General features: G+C 39.0%; 1 protein-coding gene across 1 annotated transcript in view; it reads left to right on the forward strand.

Moving 5' to 3' along the window:
- Nucleotides 1-20,404, forward strand: part of tmx3b (thioredoxin related transmembrane protein 3b) — a 44,280-nt gene extending 23,876 nt beyond the window's left edge. Inside the window, exons 11-16 of the mRNA XM_015021879.1 lie at nt 2,754-2,811; nt 3,037-3,090; nt 6,180-6,236; nt 10,792-10,921; nt 12,637-12,705; nt 17,668-20,404. Of these exons, the coding sequence (XP_014877365.1) occupies nt 2,754-2,811; nt 3,037-3,090; nt 6,180-6,236; nt 10,792-10,921; nt 12,637-12,705; nt 17,668-17,925 (626 nt within the window). The 3' untranslated portion in view covers nt 17,926-20,404. The remainder of the gene's footprint in view (nt 1-2,753; nt 2,812-3,036; nt 3,091-6,179; nt 6,237-10,791; nt 10,922-12,636; nt 12,706-17,667) is intronic.
- The last annotated feature ends 853 nt before the right edge of the window (nt 20,405-21,257 follow it).

Raw genomic sequence — 21,257 nt, forward strand, 5'->3', positions numbered from 1 at the left:
TTAAGCTTGCAGCAGACGATCTTTTAACTTGATGGACTTGAACATTTATAGGTTGTTCAGAAATTCTCTCTGATGAAGCATGATTTCATTCTCATCCCGAACGTTTTGATGTGAGCGATGATCAGAGCTTTGGCATTAAGAATCCAAAACATCTTGACCTGCGTGGCACGGTACTCGAGCCTCAATGATGGAAGAGCTCGAATTGATTCTCGTTTTTAAATATGGGCCTGTAGAAAACAACCTTGAGTTTTATATTTCACTGTGTTTGCTCTCCATCTCTGAGTCGCAAATAACACCAAGCATCATGCAGAGAGACTTGATAGCAGAGAGTAGCAAGCTGAAAAACTGGTGTTTAATAATGAATCTCTGAATCCGATTTCTGTAGAGGCATGTTTCGCATTAAACGCCAAACTTCTGAAGCAGGACTTAAGCTCAGGCAAACTGTTGATAAAGTGAAAAAGCAACAGAAAAACATTTTGGCTTGTCTCTCCGTATGTCCAATTAATGCTGTATCTGATGAAGTCTGAGACAATTGAAAATGAAAACATGAATAAAGCTTTGGTCAGTTTAGAGTGTGATGAAGGCTAAATAGTTGGGTTTCATATACAAAAGTTTTGGCTGTATTTGTTCTTTTTCTACCCCATATTTATACTTGTATTCATACCCCTCACAGATTTTCATTTAAAGTTTTAATTATTCAACCAAGAATTCAATTATATTATTCATATGGCGCCGATTTACAACACATCATCTCAAGGCACTTAACACAAAAGAAATTCAGTTCAGTCCAATCATGCATACAGGCCGATTGGTCCTAGGTGAGCTTAAAATAGGCAGAGCTGAGCTGGAGATTTTATCTGAGAATGATTTGGTGTAAAACATGTTTTGTATAGACCTATACAAAATTGTGTATACAAAAATTGTCTATACAAAAATATGTGTAAAAGTATAATAGGCCCCCCTTTAAAAAAATCCTCAGCCTTATTTACTTACATTAAAACAAAAACACTGACGCATAAGAAGTGTTAGATTCTTGCTGGCTGACTCGAAAACAAATAGTAAATTTCTAATAGTAACAGTAAATACCAACATTTCAAATAGCCATTCAGCTCTTGGAAAATAAACTACCACAAATTCAGAAGTGGATTAATGTCAACTGGAATGAAGTGAACAACTTCTAAGCACAAAGTTCTTTGGTGAAATTAATGTTTCCATGTGAGTAATTTTCCATTATAGCTACATAATCCTGCAGTGATGACCGCAGTAATCATGCTTCTTAGCTGGTCGTACTATTGCGCCATAACAATAATTGTTGTCTCTGCAGAAGAAAGTGAGACATCTTACAATTATTGCAACATTTGGACCTGTAATTTGCAGTGGAAACCTGTGATTGCTTAATGAGCTGCAAGCTTTTCTAACGGCATTGTTACCACACAGACCGATACAAGCCAGAAAGAAGGTACGTGAACATATGAGGAGCTTAGAAGATAAATATTGGGGGGTTTGGGTTTACTTTATGAAGCATGATAAAATAGTCATATTCAAATCACTGGTTAATATTAAAATAGAAGAGAATTAAGTCATTGTTCCTTTTTGGCTTAACAGGAAGTGTATCCCAGATTAAAAAAAAACTGCACTGATGTTTCAAAATCCCAGTACTCTTTCAGACAAGCCGCTGATGAATTATTTTCTATGCATATTATTCTAGTTCAGTGTACCTTCTTAAGTTCTCCAAATCCTTGCTGGCATTAATTATGCACATTCCCGCTTGAGAAACTCCCATGAAGACAGGCACTCTGCAGTGGGAAGAAATGCACACAAACTAAGCCGAATATTAAGATTTCTTCTCTGCATTGCAAGTATTTATCTCTTCTCCTGACTCCAGGCTGTCCACTTTCTCTACATAACCTTTCTGCATCAGTGACCAGCAGGGGGCAGACTGCCTCTTTCATCTAAATGTCAAGGGGCTTCCTGCCTCAAACGGTAGCAGCTTAAATAGGAGACCTTTTTAAGTTGTGTAAGAGTTTGTTGTCTTTTTTTTTTTTTAAGTAGACCTATTTGTCATTTCATGGGTTTTGGTTTTGAATGGCACCTAAATAGCTCTGCTACCAACTGAGCACTTGTTTCCTGCACAACGAAGCAGAAAGCTGAAGTTAGTTTAATGTTTGAGTGATTAATGGGTAAATCACCCTCCATGCCTCTTCCTTTCTTTTCCCTATCGAGCGCTGCTGAAGCATCTCTCATGCAGCTCCTACAGCTCGGAAAAGTCTGGAAGATCTGAATTAATATGGAAGATAAAAAATCTGTCCGTCCGTCCATTTATATGTCTAACTTTCCCTCCGTCCATCTGTTTGTTCCTCCTTTCATTCGTTTGTTCATCTTTCTGTTCGCCCATCCATTAGTGATCAAGTTTATGTGCCTTGGTTTCACATGATTCCAGCGTACAAATATTTAACATGCATCCACAGATCTGACTGTTCATACACCAGTGCATCTGTACATCCAGTCACACTTCCGCCCATTAAGTCTAATATCTGCTGTAAATTTCCTATGAATTATTATTTCAGACATACTTAATGAATATTGTCTCTAAATATCAGAGCACCTCTGAGATTTCCTTTAGGAAAAAGAAGTAATTTTGATACAAAAGTTGCATAAGAAGCCTCCTGCCAGTGTCAAATTGTTTCCATCTTTTCTTTATTCTGCATCTGAAAACAAAAAAAAAAAGTGTAATCAATGTCTTCCTGCCACAGGTAAGCTGGTGGCAATTGCAATCATCGACGAGAAAGACCCCACAGAGCAGAGCGGCAGGTAAAGAGAAGACAGAAATTAAAAAGCTGTGCCCGTAATAAACAAATGGCTCGCCACCGCAGCTGCATTTTGGTGTGTGGCTTTCGAATAGAGATAAGACTGACTGTTATTGTTTGGAGCTGCCCACAAATTGCAGCCAGCGGCTAAAAATAAATAAAAAATAAGGAAAAAAAGGGATGGGCTCTGACTTATGTGGCTTTTCACTCTCTTCTCATTTGCTTTTAGATTAAAGACCTTGATGCAGCAGGTGGCGAAGGAATACAGAGAACAGTTTAACAGGTGAGGCACGGAGACACGATGAGGTCAGAGATGAAAATCCAATTTATACGTTTATTTCAGGACGGCGTACTCGCTGGGGAAATGCTGCCAGTCTATTCACAAGCAAGTTTATGCCGTTGTCAGGGCACGTCTGTTTTCCTTTTCTTTTTCTTTTTTTTTGTAGCGGTTCAGTAGAAAGGTAATTATGTGAAATGTCAGCTTCCAAATTTAGGTGTTCTTTTCAGCTGTCAATCACCGCCGCAGCTCAGCCTTTATTAATGCATAATTTTCTGTTTTCCTGCGCGATAACAACTCTGTACCGGGGTGTTTATGTTGCGTGCTGCGCTGCTCGACCTGTTCTCATGCTGGAACGCTGCTCTGTAACAAGGCAAATAAAAACAAAGCAGTGTATAATTTCAGGAGAAGCTATTTTTGCTCCACGAGGATGGGAAAGAAAAGGAAGCGGATTTTAACAAAGGGCTGTCAAATAAAAGTGTGCTGATTGTGCGCAGTGGGTTAACTTAAAGCACAGCTGGTGGGTCATCCTCCAGCTGAAGGATTCTGGTTAAAGCAGGAATGTACTGTGCTGAAGTGGCTGCTGCGTTTGAATAAAGATGTCCTCCTCAAACCGCTGTGATCAAAGCGCTTCTCCCTCTCCAGGCATTCCCATTAGGGCTGATTGAATTACTCAGATCCCTATCATCAATTATACCACTATCTGCCACACTGCCTTCCGCTGTTTCTTCTTCTTTTTTTTCCTTCCCCCAAAGATGTCTGAATTTGAGTTCCCCCCCACTGAGATCAGAGCCGCCTGCAGGGTTCTGACACACCTAAACGGAGCTTGTAATTACAAGTCGCTGGCTGCAGTGTCGCCCCCGGTGGTAGGTGGAGGTAGCACATGCAGAGAAGAGATCACAGGAGAGGGCTGACATTTGAATGAGCCGATGCCGTTTGATGCAGCGCTGTGGTATTCAGCTCACCCACCATTTGGTGGCGTTCGTGGGCAAACGGGATTCTCGTCAGTCGGTGGGCATGAATGTGCTGGAACTGAGCACATGTTGCTTTGTCTTGGTTTTGATCTGCCAGTTGGAGCTGAAAATAAAAAAAAAAAGCTTTATCACAAAGTCTCACAAACTGAGACCTCTGAGCCTTAATTTCTATCCTTAAAGGAGTTTAGACTCTCATAATTCCTCATTTAAAGCCCACGAGAGTCCGAGTAAGCATACTTCTAGACCCAATGTTTAGTTTTACACGTTATAATGTTCACATTATCCAAGAATATATTTTTTTAGGAGTTCTATGGCATTGTTTTGGTTTTAGATCCCATAAATATGCAATGCTGGTTTTTCAGTTCACTCTACTCTGCTCATTTAGCTGTTTTTAGTGGTAAAAATAAAAACAACTTTTCAAACCCAGCCCAAAACGGCAAAGTAAAGGAACAGAAAGCAGTGTGCTTTTAGCGTACCGGGAATAGGTTTTTCCACAAAACCAGAAAATAGAAGGACTATTGGGCTTGAAGGGATTTAAAAGAAACTTCAGTGGTGTAGCTTGCTAATATTTTTTCTTTTAAAATAAATTATTTTTGCCAATTTTAATCTAATAATACCAGAGCTCATTATGAATTCAGGGCAGATATTTTTGCAGGAAGTTGAAATCTAAACTTGCTGCACCATGGATGGCTGCATGGATGGATTATTAGTTATTGTTTATTGGAAGGATGGTTGCGACAACAATGCACGGTTTGGATGGATGGATGGATAGAGAAATAAATGAGTTAATAAATGAATGGAGGGATTGATAAATGGATGAATGGATTCATAGAACACCAAAACAGAGGAATCGGAGGCATGATGTGTAACACGACGGCCTCCGTTTTCCAACATGGCTGATTCATACAAGCCGCTTTTCTGCACATTAGTTGATTTGAAGACCTTTGAATTTTCAAGTTTGAAATCAACTTAAGTTTATATAATTGACTCAGGACTTTGGATGAAAATGGAGCAGAGAACATCAAACATTTCTTTCTATTTTTGAGATGCTGTAATGTGTAACATTGTTGTTTGTTTAAAATCAATAGTCTTTTATTTAAATCTGCTTGACTGGTGTTCACTTAATTAAAAATATACTCGGTAAACTTACCCATATAAAACTACAAGTGTGGGAGTGTTTAATTAAACTTATATTGCACTCTTAGCAGCCTGCTTAATGGTTCGATGCAAGTCTGTGGAAAGATTAGCATGCATAGGGACCAGATCTGCTTAAAAATAAATTAAGAGGCAAAATTTGAATACAAAATAATAAAAAAAAACGGTTATATCCTTTCCTAGTCACATTTTCAGTGTTGCATTTCCTCACTTCTCTTGTCGCTCTTAGAGGTGTAAATCATTTTCTACCTAATTCAGATCCGTATCTCACTCCGCTGCCGTTTCCAGCGCTGGCTTTTACTTTATGATGAGTTTTATTCCCAGTCCAGTTTGCTATTGTCAGTACGATTACCTCGAACATTGACTGAAGGTTTTCTTTTCTTTTTTCTTTCTTTCTTTCATTGCCTCCACAAAATTTATTATATTGTTCAGTCTTAATAATCATGCCATTCACATAAGCACATGCGGTACTGCTTAGCACCCTGGGGACGATCCTCCTATATGTAGCAATGATTCAAAATGAATATAATGTATATGTGCGGGCCGTCGCAATCAGTCATTCGGCGAAAGTCGCCAGTTTCTCTGGCCCTCCCCACCCCTTCCCTCATCTGCTTGCAATGTGTTCTTCTCAGACATAGTGCAGTACAATGAGGTACAAATTGAATTCCTCCTCCTTCCTTATCATTTAGATAAATAACCCAAGACTTTTCTGTGGCGAAGGAGATGAGGATAGGGACGGTGCAGGATGGAGCTTTGGGGATGTTTTATTTTCCATTCCCTCCCACAGTGACAAAAGCGTTCTTAAGTTTTCAGCAGCGGGCACCTCATGTTACTTTTAACCAAGTTTTCTATTTGTGTGATATTGTGCATTGAAGATACTGTCCCGGTTTGTGCTAACAATATACGGCCCACAGAGACGGGAGATAGAGTTCATTTTACTCGCTCTTATTTTTCTTGTATTTCCAGAGACTTCCAGTTTGGCCACATGGATGGGAACGACTACATTAACGGCCTCATTATGGGGTGAGTGTCTCTCCCCTCGTGTCACACTCTTCTCTTTCAGCCTCACCTTACCTTCTGTCAGCCACTTATCTAGGTCTGCAGTGGCTTGTGATGCCGGCCTTTGCCATTAAGGATTCTGTCTTCAGGAGAGGTCAATTACACCGAAATGCTGCCATTTTAACTTGTGCTGCTTCTTGGACCTTCAGTCACCAAGGCCCAACAAACACAAAACATTCACAAGCTGCTGTAGATTTGCATGTGAAAGGGCCGTGTGGAATGGAGACCTACTTAAGAAATTTTTACAAATGATCATTTTACCACTTCACTAAGGTATCTCTAAATAAAATTCAGTGCAATTAAATGTCTTCAACGGCCTTGTAGTAGTTCTCCTGTGTACAAATTCGGCTGTTCTGTGAAGGCCTAAGATGTGTGTTAGAGAATATCGGCAGGTCAGCAAGTACATGAATGCAAAAAGATTCTGCAGGCTGGTCAGGGAAAAGTTGTGAAAAAGATTAAAGCAGACAAATATAAAAGCTTTGAACACCTCTCAGAGCTTTGTTCAGTCCATCGTGAAAACCGAAAGTGTGTAACAACAGCAAAGGCTAAACTGATGGGTCAGGTAAGGAGAGGATTGGTGAGAAAAGCAGCCAAGTAGTTTATGGTAACCCTTTAGGTCCCATAGAGACCCATCGCTCTGGTTAAAGAATCTGTTGAGGGGACAAGTATTAGTTGTTCGTTTCACCAATCTGTCCTTTATGGGAAGTAGTAGTCCTGTTTCCAGATTGTAACAGGCCATATAGAGAACACTACAAATGTCTGGAAGAAGGTTTTCTCAGATGAGACCAAGATTTAACTTTTTGTTGGCCTTACTAGAGAGGAAATATTTATGGAGTTGTTTTTTGCAAAGGAGTTTTTGCTTCTCTTTCAGGTCAGGGTGACCTGGTGCCTCCCTTTGCCTTTGCCATGACTTGAAAAGAATGATGTTTGGACAGATAAGAACAACAATCCTTGATTAATTGTTATTCGGCACATCTGAAATGGAGCAGATGTTGATATCCAAGAGGTCCTAAATTGTTTCTGGGAAATTCCAGTACACATTCACTGTAAACAACGGCTGAAGCTCCTGCGTAAATTAAGGGTAGTAGTGCCATTGGTCAAAACTTTCCAATACACACCAGTAGAGTTGAAACCCTATAAAAAAAGTGATGCCAGAAGCCAGTTTCAAAGCCTTTTCACAAACAAAAATGGATGAAAATATCAATGTGTAGATGTGCCACTTGGTTAGGATGGTTTGGTTCTCAAACACATGCAGATATAACTGCAGTGCTCCTCATAGGGCTGGTCCTTTTTTTCCAGAGGTGTCACAGTAAAATGGCCTGAATAGAAATAGACAACACTTTTAAGATAAAAAGAAAAAAAATAAATAAAAATCCCCCCCTGCTAAATCCAAATTAACTACATTGATTGTGTTGTAATGTGACAAAATTAGAAATGTTGAAGGCGGGTTTTGTCGGGCTCCGTATTGATGGATTGAATCTATAGAGATCTTAATGTTTTTGCCTCATAGTGTAGCAGTAATAATGAAGGACGATCCGGCTGGAGCAGCTTTGTACCCGGTCTGGGGCCGACTGTTAGGGTGTCATGCTCTGAGAGACCCTCCATCTGACATGCCACACTTTTTAATTAGACTCAACCCCACAAGTGTTACAGACCAGCAGGGCTGCAGCGGCCGCTTGTCTGTTTTGTGTCAAGTAACTTCTAGTGCCTCGTTATGTGTGTCTGGTTAATTTAGTGTGAGAGCCTGCATGCGTAATGGCTCCGCTGCAGGATGTTATTTTAATTTGAGCATGTTATTGTTTGTCGGAGATAGATTATAGCAGCCATACTCTTCTAAGTCCTGTCTAATTAAGTCAGCGATTCAGCAGCAGGCTGCAGATTCTAAATGTGACCAAATGCAACTGACAGAGTCCTAAATTTAAACAGGAAGTGAGTATATTTAGGATTAAAAGGGGTTAATTTGTGTTTCTAGGTCTGCATGGGAACATGCAGCAGGCACAATGCAGGGTTTCATTGGCTCTGAATGTGGCTGCGGCAGTGCAGGATTAATTGCTCTCTTTTGAGGAATAAAATCCTGCGTTGTCCACCAATCCTTTCCCCTTAGGAGGCTCATGGAAATAAATCTGATGGCTTTTTATCTGCCTTTCTGTCATCGCCGTGATGACTGTCTGGCAGCGGTCTGTCTCTCACTAAAGGCGACCCCAGCTTTCATCAGGGGCACATGAACACACACATATCTAAGATAACTGCTCTGAGTCTCAAGGGTATCCTTGGGTTTGTTTTAATATAGGATTATTGCTAACATCTTTACCAGGCAGTGAAAGACTAAAGATGTGAGGTCTCATTGTGTGAGAGGAAGACTTTTATCAGAGGATGTGAATCATTAGAGAGTAACTTTAAATCAGCCTGTTAAAAATCTGTAGTTCCACTTGAATGTGAGTGATTATTGCTGGTGTTAGGGTTGGGGTGGTTTCACTCACAATCTTATTATTTTTAAAGCTATCCCGAGAAGTGGTAGTGGTGGTCATCAAACGGGAAGAGTGGCAGGGTTGACTCTCAAAGCGTGTGTGTTTTCACAGTATATACAATGGACACCTGGTGTTGGTGGAGGTGAAGGTCCACAGCTATAGGGTAATATTCTATACCATGACACAAGGAGGATAGACATCAGTAATGGGAAAAATACAGGACAGCTGTGAAATGCAAAGAAACCGAACTTATCTACCAAATTAAAAAGAAGCGAAATAGAAATTGGTTGATGAAGCTGCTAAGATGAGATGGCTGAAGAGATGCAGAAATTTCTAAGTTTTTGTGTTTTAATTGACAACAAGCTCGTGTTTTCTCCAAACATCTAAGCTTTGACACAAGAGGTTGCAAAACAAAAACCTTTTTCTCACGAATGCTGCTGACTCCAACCAAAGACGACTTCATATTAAAACTGAACGGCACTTCAAAAAAAAAAAAAAAAAAAGGATTAATTCAAAGGTGTGTTCACTTTTGCACCAAGGTGATTGAATTTGTGTATTTTGTTTTGAAATTATTTATAATGGTTTAATCTCTTCAGGGCCACCATAGTATGAAGCAGCCGTTTTTGTTTGCATTGGAAAAGAAGTGACTCTGCTGGTGCAAGGCATGTTCCTTCATCATCGCAGTGAACCCCCTGTAGTCCCACTTAGAGGCATAAAGGCTAATCCATATTTAGTTTAAATGAGGGCCATCTGTTGGAGTATGGTGGTGAAAATATGCATTCATTATGTCTGTGTGTGTGTGTGGGTGTGTGTGCGTGTGCGTGTTTGCAGCTCTCAGCTGGACAGAGTAGTGAAGTGTTGATGACTCCACCACACGGGTATGTGTGTGTTTGCACTCTGGATCTCAGCTGGGTGGTGGATTGGGACATTGATGGATATGTGTGTGCATGTGTGCAATTTGTTGCTGGGTTGAGTATCACCGCAGGGATGTGAGGTGGCGGCACAGTGATGGACTGTTTGTGTGACTGTGTGCATGTGTGTGTGTGTGCGCATGTAAGCAACGGCATACCTTATCTAAGCCAGGCTTTGGTGCTGCACAAGATGTGTGGAAAAAGGATTAGTTGTTTTATGACCTTATTCCTTATCTCACAAGGATTTATAATTCCTCTGCCGATTTGTGGAGATTAAGCAGCTCAGGAGTGTAAAGTGAAGGTTACTGTTTGAGTCCTCTGCTAAACTAAAGATGAGTGGACCTCTGGGCCACAGCATAGAGGCAGAGGGGCTTCCCTTAAGACGGCCTGTGATTTACTAAAAGGAGTTTTTCACCAATCGGGTTCCAGTGGTTGACCAGGGCTGGAGATGAAGCTAGAATCAGTTAAAGAAACAGTAAATGTTTCTACAGCTATATAGCGAACACCAATTATGTCGGTAAAATATTCTTGTTAATTCGACTTGTGTTTAATGTTAAACATTTGTAATTCTTACTATGCAAATTAATAGAAAAAACTAAGTTCTTTATTTAAACTGACAAATCTACAGTAAATCTATAGAAATCTATAAAAAAAAAATCACCAAATAATGAGCTGAGAACTTTTATTAAATGAATATTGGGATTTTAACATAAAACATGTTGGTAACTAAAACCTTTGTTTAAAGTTTTACATAAAAAAGTTTTCTTGCACTGCTCTTAAAGGAACATGCAGTATCATTGAGTTTTGAAATTTTAAAATAATTTAATGTTTTTTATGTCTTTTGCTGTAATAAACACAAACAAAGTCCCTGAGTTTCCCCACATTTTGCTGGAGAAACAGAAGAAACAACAGGATTCCTCATCTTATTAGAAGTCTTCTCTTTGAAAGAAACCCCGTGGGAAAAGTTAGGTTCCTCTCAGTATGAAACACTTTGTTTATCACACTACTGTATTATCTGTGTTCCAATTTGTTCTGTAAGATAACTGCATTTTGTTCCCACTTTGATAATGGCAACTTGTGATGCAGAGGTTAAGAAGCTGAAATGTCTTGTTCTGTTGTCTTTTTTTTCCTTTTTCTCAGGGAGGTGACAGTGCCTTCCGTTATCATCCTCAACACATCCAACGAGCAGTACTTCATGCCCAGCGAGCTGATTGAGAGCACGGACCAGCTGGTCCAATTCATCAGCAGCGTCCTGAACGGTTCTGCACAGGTTAACACCCTCCACTCCTCTCGTCTCCCTCCGCTGCTTTCTGTTTAAGCTTTCAGCTCAGAATAGCCCAGTCACCCGCTTCTCCTTGTGTTGTACCATTGTAATCACCTCAGTGCTCCTCATTAATCACACATGTTGTCTTGCATTGTAAGTCCTAAGACAATTTGCACAGTAAAAGAAATTGCAATCTCCTTTTGCATGTTTAGGTTCTGTTTAGGGCTCTGTCCCGCTTGGACAGATTATCAACAAGTCTTTGAAATCAAACGGCCAGATTCCTGCATTGCTCTGTAATGACAACCTTGAGAAGAGATTTCATGGTTCCTTCCTGCTCTACAGTGAAGGCACCAGATGTATCAAACCATAAGCCAAACATCCAGAGGTTCTGTCTTCTTTTTTTTTTTTCTGTGCTATTTTTGGCTTCTTAAAACAAACCACCTCCCACAAAAAAGGGGAGCAGCAGAAACCTGCAGTTTTCTGTCGTCCGGTTCCGGGCAAAGCCTGAGCAGCTTTCAGCTTTTCACATCATGACCATAATGTTTACCTCTCTCACGGCTGGTCCGGGCTTCATGTGTACGCACGCAGAATAATAGTGGTTGGAAAGTATTCTGCTGTGGGTTTCCAGGGAATTCGTGAAGAAGGGGAGAACCCCCCTCCTCTATTAATGAATAAAATCTCTGAACAGATTACAGATGGTAAGTTTTGCTTCAGACATAAAAAGATAAGGATGGTGGTCTGTTCCAACTTTCCACTACTCCCTTTTTTATTTTTAGAAGATTTTGAACTCCCTTTTATTGTGGTGCACGACCAGCTTTAGCATTCGACTCTTCTATACTTGAAAAGCATTTCTTTCCCTTATGCTTCAGTAAGGGAAAGAAATGCTCAAACGGCGTTCTATAAAAAGCATTGTGAAAACTCCTGCATCCATCTCCCTGCAACAGAAGCTCAGTGTGCAACAGCTGCTACCGAAAAATTAGCCTCATGCCCTCTTCCAGCTAATTTACTGAGGTCCTGTTTGGGGCAGAGCTAATTAACTGGACATCCTGATGAATTAGCATCAGCACACATCATTCATTTCTAAGCCCAGATGCTTTTATAGGCAAATGAGGTCAGAGCTGAAACGTGGGACACAAACTAAAGTTGGGGACGTTTAGTCATTTTTTTTCCTGAAATACAAATTTCTATTGAAAACGTGTTAATCGCATGACTTATCATATTTTTGCAGTATGTAAATCGCAAAGATGTTGTCAAGAACCACAAACAGACCCCAGTTTTTTCTATCCTTGATTGTTTTGCAACACGTTTCCCTAACCATCCCCTATATTTATAGTTTTTTTGCTCTTAAATATAACCCAAGGTGGCATTTAAAAAGGTCTTAAAAAGTCTTAAATTTGACTTTTTGCTGTAATCTGCAGATACCCTTCTATCTATCGACTAAATGCTTACACTCCCAACCGGGTGTTTAGCACAGTAAAGTCAACAAGCAAATATGAAAGAATTTGACGGAAACAGATTTTTTGCATCTGAAGTGTTGAGTGTTTCAAGAAGTTAATGATCCTTTGAAGGAGACGCATGCATTTAATGCATATTTTAAAATTGCAGGTAAATAAAGCAATATGCAAAGTCCTTTACATAAATCCTAATAAGAACTGGATTGTTGTTGTTTTCCTCTAAGACTGTAGTGGCTCTTCTGTCTTCATTGAATTGTTTTTCTGCAGGCATACGGTGGTGACGGCTTCATCCAGCGGATCAAACGCGTGGCCTTTGATGCCAGGTCCACCATCATGGTAAGATGTTGAGATTTCGGCTCAGGCTGCTGCATGATGGCAGTCAGAGATTACTTTCCAAAGCACAGAGCAGTTGTGGTTTCATTTGCTTTTATGAGGAAAAAATATATAATTTCAGAAGTTGTGGTTTTGATGTGAAACCCTTTGGGTAAAAGACAAAAAAAAAAGTTATTTCCAGTTATTATTTCTTCCCTCCATTACTTCAGTTTTGTGTGTCTGTGAGCCACGGCTTTTCCAAACCATCACTTGGAACTAAACAATCACAGAATTTAGATGTTTATATCTCTTTTTCAACCATTTCAGACTCTTTTTTTTTTTATTGGTTTAAGATATTAGAGTGACAATCACCCGTCACAGCAATATGTTGAGCTGCAGCTCACATGTATTGAGATAAACCAACCATCTGACATTCTTTGTATTTCAACCCATTTTACAATGTCTCTCGTTTGGTGCAGAGACCTTAACGCAAAGCAGGTTTCCACCTAAATATAAACTTTTGCTACCTTTTGTACTTGCCGTTGTCTGTGTTTATGTAAGCAGTGTAAATGCTATGCAGGAAGCATAGAGAGCAGGTAGAAAACATCGCATGGATGCAGAGAAGCAAGCAGCAGAGCAGTGAGACTGGGAGGAGAAGAGGGACAGGAGGTTGGACTTGCTTCTCCTCCCACATTTGCCCTAAGTAGCTTTTTTGGGAGAGCAAGTGTTTATACTGCTCACGGGTGTGAGAGGAATGTATACACAGCTGTGTTGTAATGCATTACAGTCCACACACCAGTACTTGCGTTTGGGTTAAACGAATTACTGCTCTCCAACATGTCCTTTACGGAGGGATGTAGAAAAGCAGCCAGTAACATAAAGAACACTTGTTTTAGTTAAATTTAGAAAAGGAAATATTTGCTTTAGTTCCTCTTGGTCATAAAAATCTGAATAATTCTTATTTTTTCTGAGTTAATAGTGTAGCATTTGTATGTTTATATTTAGAGCCCATATCCCTCAGGAATTGAAAATATTTGCCTGAATGCGTGGGAGGACTTTCTCATGGGGCTGCGGGGAGTTTTGATGATAAAATAATTCTATGGCCTCATTCCTTGTGGTGATCCACTCCTAAACCCTGACGCAATATTTAAAGTGTCTTACATCTATTTAGAAGTAAAAAGGACTGGACTGATTCTCAAGTAAACTTCATCCTAATTTGGAAATACAAGTCTCATATTTTGAAGAGAGAGTTTAGAGGCATGCAAGTTGAGATGTTATCTGGTATGGTGTTTTCACAATCATTGATGATTTAGGGAGCCGTGTCAAAGTCTGCACTGCTGTCTACCAGGACATGTCGGAGCACGTCATGCTTCCCTCTGTTGACAAGCCTCTTAGAGATGCTGATTTCATTTTCCAGCAGGAGGATGTCTACCCTCAATAATTTATCAGCAAAAAGGTTGTTTTTTTTACTGAAAATGTTGCTTATGTTGTCAGTGTGTAACTTTTGACTAAAATTAATTTCAATTCATTAATTATAGATCCTGCAATCAACTCTATAAATCTTTTTTAGCAAGTCTCTCCACTAATACATACATAAATGACTCATACTGTACGGACGGTTGTGCCTAAAAAATATTAGCAAACTGGGACTAAACGGTAGAGAAAAAAGTTTAAAATGACAGTTTTAAGTAATTTTTTTAAGGTTAACACATCTTATAGAAGTTGAAGCGATGGGTTGAAGTGTATTTATTCCGCCTTGTTTAGAAATTATTTCCAAGGACATTGTAAGGATGTGCCGCTATTATCCATCAGTATTTGTGATTAAAGCATGCTAGACATTGGGAGCTCAAAGAATCAAGCCAATGTGTAATTAAAGTATATTTAATTGCAACGAATGATGGTGAACATTATCTGGAGTTCATGTTGATGTCAAAATGCAAAGTAGGATTTGTGGGAATATGTTTGTTGAAAGATCAAGTTTGATTAATTTACACAGCAATAATAAGCAAGAGTTTTGTTTTTACGTCACATATGTAAAAGGCATGAGTAAAAAAATGGAAAGAAATGAAACTCAACCTACTATTGTTTCCCAAAATAAGTGAGCTGTGAGCATCAGCATGACCAGAATAGAACAGAAACGGTTAATGGACATCACACTGACGCCAAGGAGCTTATCTAAATGAATCTCTGATGGGATCATGAGGAAGCAACATTAAGCCCAGTGAGTCATATCCAGACGAGTTGGCATAGTGCAACCAATCCTTACCTCATCTACTGTCTCATTGCTCTGCCGATTACCATCGCTTTTCCATCAGCAATAACCGGAGGTAACCTGAATTATTTTCCTCTCCAATTCTCAGTAGCAGTCACAATCTACGACCAAATGCTCCCTCCTGGGTATTTTTTTATTTTTTTTTATCTGTGATATTGTCGTCAAATTATACATTTTTCACAAAGGACTAAAAATCTTCTCAGCTGACCTCTGCATTGAGGTTTAAAGTGGAGATGATGGATTGTACATTTTACTGCAGCAGTATGGAAATTGGAAAAAAAAAAGTAGCAGAATGAAGAAAGTGAACTTGCAATAATAAAAAATGCCTCAATTAGGGTATGGAGAAGATTTTGTAGAGTTCTGTATGGGTTTTGTATGAACCAATTTAGTGTTGTAAATTATAATGTGCAGAGTGTTCTAATAAGGAGAAAATTAGAATACAGTTTTACTTATTTAGGGAAGTATGTTGGTATTCTCTCATTGGACATAAATCCTGGAACCCATACAGTTACGCCCAAAATTATATTTAAAATAAATGGACAACAAAGTGGGGTAATTAAAAAAATTATATAATGGTTATCTGTCTATAAAACCATAGACTCTTTATGAGAAACCCAAAAAGCTGCTAATAAAAGCAGCCAAGTGAACACTGATTTTGGAAGCAGTGTTTGATAAACAGCTGCTGGGAGGAAGGGTCTATAATGATGCTCCTTTGCACACTTAGGATGCAGAAGTCTGTCACTGAAGGACCTCTGCAGTTCTGCATTAGCTTCACGTAAGAACATCCAAGTGAATAATAAAAATGTACAAAGAAAAACCAAACACAAATTAAGCTTAAAAAAAAAAAAGTCTGTTTTTGTTCCTTCCAATTATTTCTGATCTGCTAATTAAAAACCTGGTGATGCAGTTCAAATGAATAACTAGATAACTGTGTTTTCATCTAAAGCTTAAAAGCATTTTCAGCTGATATACTTTGATCTGTAAATGGCATCTATTGAGAGGTTTGATGTTTGATAAACAGTGACTCATCACAGTTCAAACACACCGAAATGATACATTAATAGTATGTGCTGTTTTTTTTGTGCGAGAGGGAGTCGAAAAATAACAGCAGAGCTTGATAAGGAGGCAAAACTAAGATGAGGGATCCACTGACCCCTATTTCCTCTGTGTTTGCATCCAGCCTTCTCTTAAAAAGCGATCGTGGACAGTTCACGTGCGTAACTGTGGTTGGCAGCTTCATTATATTTTACCCAAAATCCAAGAGAGCAATCAGTATTGTTGTTACCAGTGGGATGTAGCGGATACCATGGATAATCAAACTATTCCTGCACAAGTTCACTTCGGTGTGGACTTTTGCTGGTTTGTAGGCAGTTGAAATTGTACTTGCAAGCTCAAATATATCCATAATACCAGTGATATTTGGTTCACGTTATCTGCTAGTTTAACGTGAACCATGTGCGTTTGATAGACATAAACAAGCTTCTGGTATATTTCTGATTTTTTTACCAGCAAAATTGGTTTGTACAGAGTTAGCATGTTGAGAAGGTGGTGAGGGAAAACATGGTTGTGCATCTTCTTATAATGTAAATATCTACTGTTGGCTATAAGTGTAATGGTTACATACACTGTTAATTGAATGATAGATTACCAATGGGGCCTGAATAAGACATCAAGGTTGTTTTTGTCCCTTACTACAATTTAATCAAGTATTTAAAGTAGAATGAAATAACTTTCTTTTAACTCAGAAGTGGTTTAAGTTATAATTAGCATATCGTCATATGCTAATATGACGATATTAGCATATACCTATGCAATAATTATTTTTGCATAGGTCTCTTCAGTCTTACCAGATCATTCATTTGAAACATTGTTTCAATTCAAGTTATGATTCTAAAAATTCTCACATTTTTTCTCTTGGTTTAGGGGTCGTCCATGTTGAATTTGCTAATGTTAAATGAGTTTTAACCATGCGGTTGTAAATTTTACAAACACAAAGTTAACTTACTGCAAAAGCAAGATCTGGTCTTTTCTAATTAAGAAACTATGAAGAGGATAATTAGAAAAGCAGGACATTTTGATGTCTCACTTGGTTTGAAAGTAAATTTGAGACAGGAATGGATTAAATTATAAATTATTCTGTTTTAGTTTAGAAAGTTAACAGGATGATGTATTGCATATCGGCCACAAAACAGTGTTGAGCTTGTTTTTTTTTTTTCTTTGAAGTTTTCTGATTCCAGACAGTTCTGTCTTCTATTTCACAGAGCTTGTATTTATTATCATCATATGTTGAATTTAACGAGGAAAAGAGAAGCACCTTTTATGCAACCACTGTGTACAGCTAACACACTGGAGCGTCTTGTTAAGGTAGTCTGAGTGTAAATTACCATCAAAGGGACCATTAAAAAGCATATTCGCTGTAAAGTGAATCCACTCTGAGATCTTGGACCCCACAGGAGAGCCTTTTGCCTTGCCTGGGTAATCCAGACTTAATTAAGACAAGAAGGAAGGGTTTCACGAAAGGAATCTTCGCGAATGTTAATTTATGTAGATGATTAATGGCTTTTACCGCTGGTAAGTGTGTGCTCATTTAAATAGGATGCCGGAGTGTAAAGTTATTAATCTAACTTCTTTCTCCTGTCCTTTACCGTGTCTTTCTCTCCCTCTTTTCCCCCCTTTTTTTCTGTTCTCCGTTGCCTCCCTTCCTCCGACACCAGTCCGTGTTTCGCAGCTCTCCTCTGCTGGGCTGCTTCCTGTTCGGCCTCCCGCTCGGCGTAATCAGCCTGATGTGCTACGGCATCTGCACGGCCGAATCAGACGACGGCCTGGACGAAAAAAGGGAGGGGCTCACCGACGAGGAGGAAGAAGAGGACGATGAGGAAGAGGAGCAGCAGCGTCAGGCCGCTGAGCTGGAAGGCCCCGAAGAGGAGGAGGACGCCGGAGAAAAGGATCCCGAGGAGAAGAAAACGGATTAATGCAGGAGCACACGGCGGACGGAGGATGATTGGCTCAGTCAGTGACATGAAACTCAAAGACGTGTGTGTGATGCTACTTTGCTCCTTTGTTTTTCATCTCACTACCACTCAAAGCCCCTCCAGCACCGACTCGTCCTCTACCTTTGAGTTCTGTGTGTCGTTTGCTGGACTGGCTGCCTGGTGGAGCCTCTGAGTAAAAAATAAAAAAAAATAAATAACAGCTTGTTCGGTTACAGAGCGTCAACAAAATTTACAAGAAGGGATGGCTGTGGACACATCACCTTATTTATTGAGATCCAATCATGTGATAGGTTTCACTTGGTCAGATATAGTTGCATCATTCAAAATACCACTAATAAAAACATATTTTTTTTTGTCATGTCCCAAAGCGTTTTATTTTTTCCTGTTTTAAAGTAAGAACCTTATGACATTTGAAACGGATACGTCTTGCCTTCGAACTCTGCTAGGAAACGATCAGGTTGTTTTTCTGTCCGTCAATCTGCAGCGCTTTGCGAAAAGTATTAACACCTCTTGAATTTTTTTCAAATAACTCCACAAACGTCATTGTGTTGCATGAGGATTTTTGTGGTAGGTGAGCACAATTACTATTAATAATAATTATTCCAGCTTTGTACATCTGAAGAGCACATTTTTGCTCTTCTTTGCAAAGCAGCTCAGGCTCAGACTGGATGGGAGTGTCTGTGAACATCCATTCGATGAGACATGGATTTGTTCTGAATCGTTCTGTTGTAGCTTCCTCTTAGGGATCGTTTTGGGCTGCTATGAACTATCTTGCCACAAAGGCACAAATGTCTGATAACAGATTCTCCCACCTGAGCTGTGGATCCCTGCAGCTCCCCCAGAGGTAACCACAGACTTATTGTTTGTCTTTCTAATAGGTTTTCCTGTACCTGGGCTGTCAGATTAGGCTGGTAGCCATGCGTTACTCTTTTCACTTATCAGTGACTTCTGAAGGCGATTGGGCTTGCATTATTTTTACTATACTATATTTTATACTTATGCAAACTATTTTGTTTTTTAAATTAGAAAATTGTCAATATTATATAAATGATGTTCTTTCACAAAAAATCCTCAAAAATGCTCTGAATTTTGTTGGCAGGTGTCAAAATGGGGGGGGGGGAAATAGGTCAAGGTGTATTAAAACTTTTGGAAGGCACTGTAAACTGAAGGTGATGTTAATATGCTTGGAGAGAAAAAGAAGTGCCCAGGAAGGAGGACCTGCCATAACTGAAATGTGCTTATTATTTTTGTACTGTATGACATTGCCTGAAAACATTTCTTCCCGCCGTTCTTGAACGGGCGCAAAGTGCAGAGACAGTCTTGCATTTAGCCTATTTTTCTGTCAGCCACCTGTCCATTTGGGTTGCAAAATGACGACAAGCGCTCGAATGGTAATTTGTATCACTCTTCGTGATGCCAAAAATAGGTGCGATTTCTTCCTTTTCTTTTTTTTTCTCTCTCCCCCTTTTTAAAAATCCATTTCCACCCAAAAATGACCAACCTCCTGAAAACATCTTGTATAGATGGGTTCTACCTGTCAAGCAAAAGCCATAACATGCATCAATGGCTCCTGTGGCTCTCCTAACAACTCTTATTCCTCAAACAGACAGGAGCTGTCTGTTGGCATGTTTCATTCTGTCCTCCATCACTGGTTCCTTTATACAATTTGCCTGGCAGGTGAAAGTTTACATTCAGTGCTCTGACATGCACACTGAACACAAGAAATATGAGGACCCTTTTTTTTTGTTACATCCCATTTTCAACTGGTCTCAAGGTTATTTTTGTCTTGCTTTCGTTTCTCTATGACTAAAATTTGTGAATTAGATGAAATCCTTTGCAGGTTATGGCTTCATCTTCTTTTTTTTTTCTTTTTTTTTTTTTACTTATTTTATGTTTTTGTTTTTATGAAAAATGCACAAATGTTGTGGTTGGACCTTGAGTTCAACTTTATTGCTTTGAAAACATTCTGGTTCCCATTAAATAACTTTGTTTCCTCGAAATACCAGAGCTGAACATTTTCCAGTCTGTCCTGTTTTGAACTTTTTGGAAAAAACTACCTAATTGTCTTTTAGAAATTGGGATAATAAAACTTTAAATTATCTCTGTAGAAACCGAGGACAGTTGAACATCTTTATGGACTGGAAACAGCCGACCCTGCTGATGGATAAAATCTGCTCACCAGCAGCAAATAAAGTAAAATAAACCAGAATTTAAAGTGCTGTTTAAACTTGTTAAAACATAAATCTAGACTTATCAGCAAAAGCAGGCCTGATTTTTATTTTATTTATTTATTTTTTTTTAACAGATGGATGTCATCTGTAATCTCTACTGTGAAACTGAGCTTCCCTTGCCTTTGGTCTTTGTAGTTACCTACTGTTCTTCAGCAAACTTTCCTCTTTGAGTGTGAACTGAGATTGTGTAACTTTATTAAAGATTTAAATAAAGATTTTCCCCTTTTTCTTGTCTTGTTGGCGTCTTTTTATAAAATATTTTTCTACGTTTTTATCAGGTAGTCTCCTCTATGGGGTTCAGTGAAATGGCAGAGTCGGTTTAGAAATTGAGGAGAAGGAGCTTTTGTTCTCGGCCCTGCTTTGCAATTTCTAAAGGTGTTCCCCAAGGATCTATTTTAGGTCCCTTTGTATTTTCCATCTGTGTCAAAGTTATGCCAGAGTATGATTATATATGCAGATGATAGTCATTAGTTGGCTGTCTTTTCAGTCACTTCACTGTCTTCTGAAACTAAAGTTGGATATTAACTAAAGGAAGATTAAATTTATGACTTCTAACTGATGCTGTGTTAAACCAAATGTTTCCCCCCCTGTTTTTATATGGTAAAAGTAAAGAAAATGCCTTTTTAAAACTCAGATCTTCACATATTTTGGCTAAAAAAACATTTTGTCTGGCATTAGAATATATATTTAAAAAAAAAGATATATCTTAATTTATTCACAGAAACTACTTGGAAATTATCTAACAAAAATTGACTCAGAGGTAGGTAAAATATACTCTTATTTTGCTGTCAAGGACTTATTTCAACCGGTGGGAACCATTGAGCCAACACAAAACTGTCTGCAGTTGTGAATGCTGGATTATAACTGATTATAGCATTAATGTTTTGGCTGCTTTGCTTGGACAGCTGGACAAACCTGGCTGCTTAAAGCCCGTTGCAATAACGAGATAAAAACTGAGTTGGTACACAGTCCGGAAAATAGTATGGAAAAATTATTTCTTTGCAAACTACCTCCCTCTTTTCAGGGCCCAGTATTCTTTCTCCTTTGCTTAGTTTTGTCCTTTCTTCCTTTCATTCCTTC

Source organism: Poecilia latipinna, unplaced genomic scaffold, assembly GCF_001443285.1.
Source record: "Poecilia latipinna isolate Pla-1442-1.1 unplaced genomic scaffold, P_latipinna-1.0 Scaffold2886, whole genome shotgun sequence".
NCBI classification, from domain to species: Eukaryota; Metazoa; Chordata; class Actinopteri; order Cyprinodontiformes; family Poeciliidae; genus Poecilia; species Poecilia latipinna.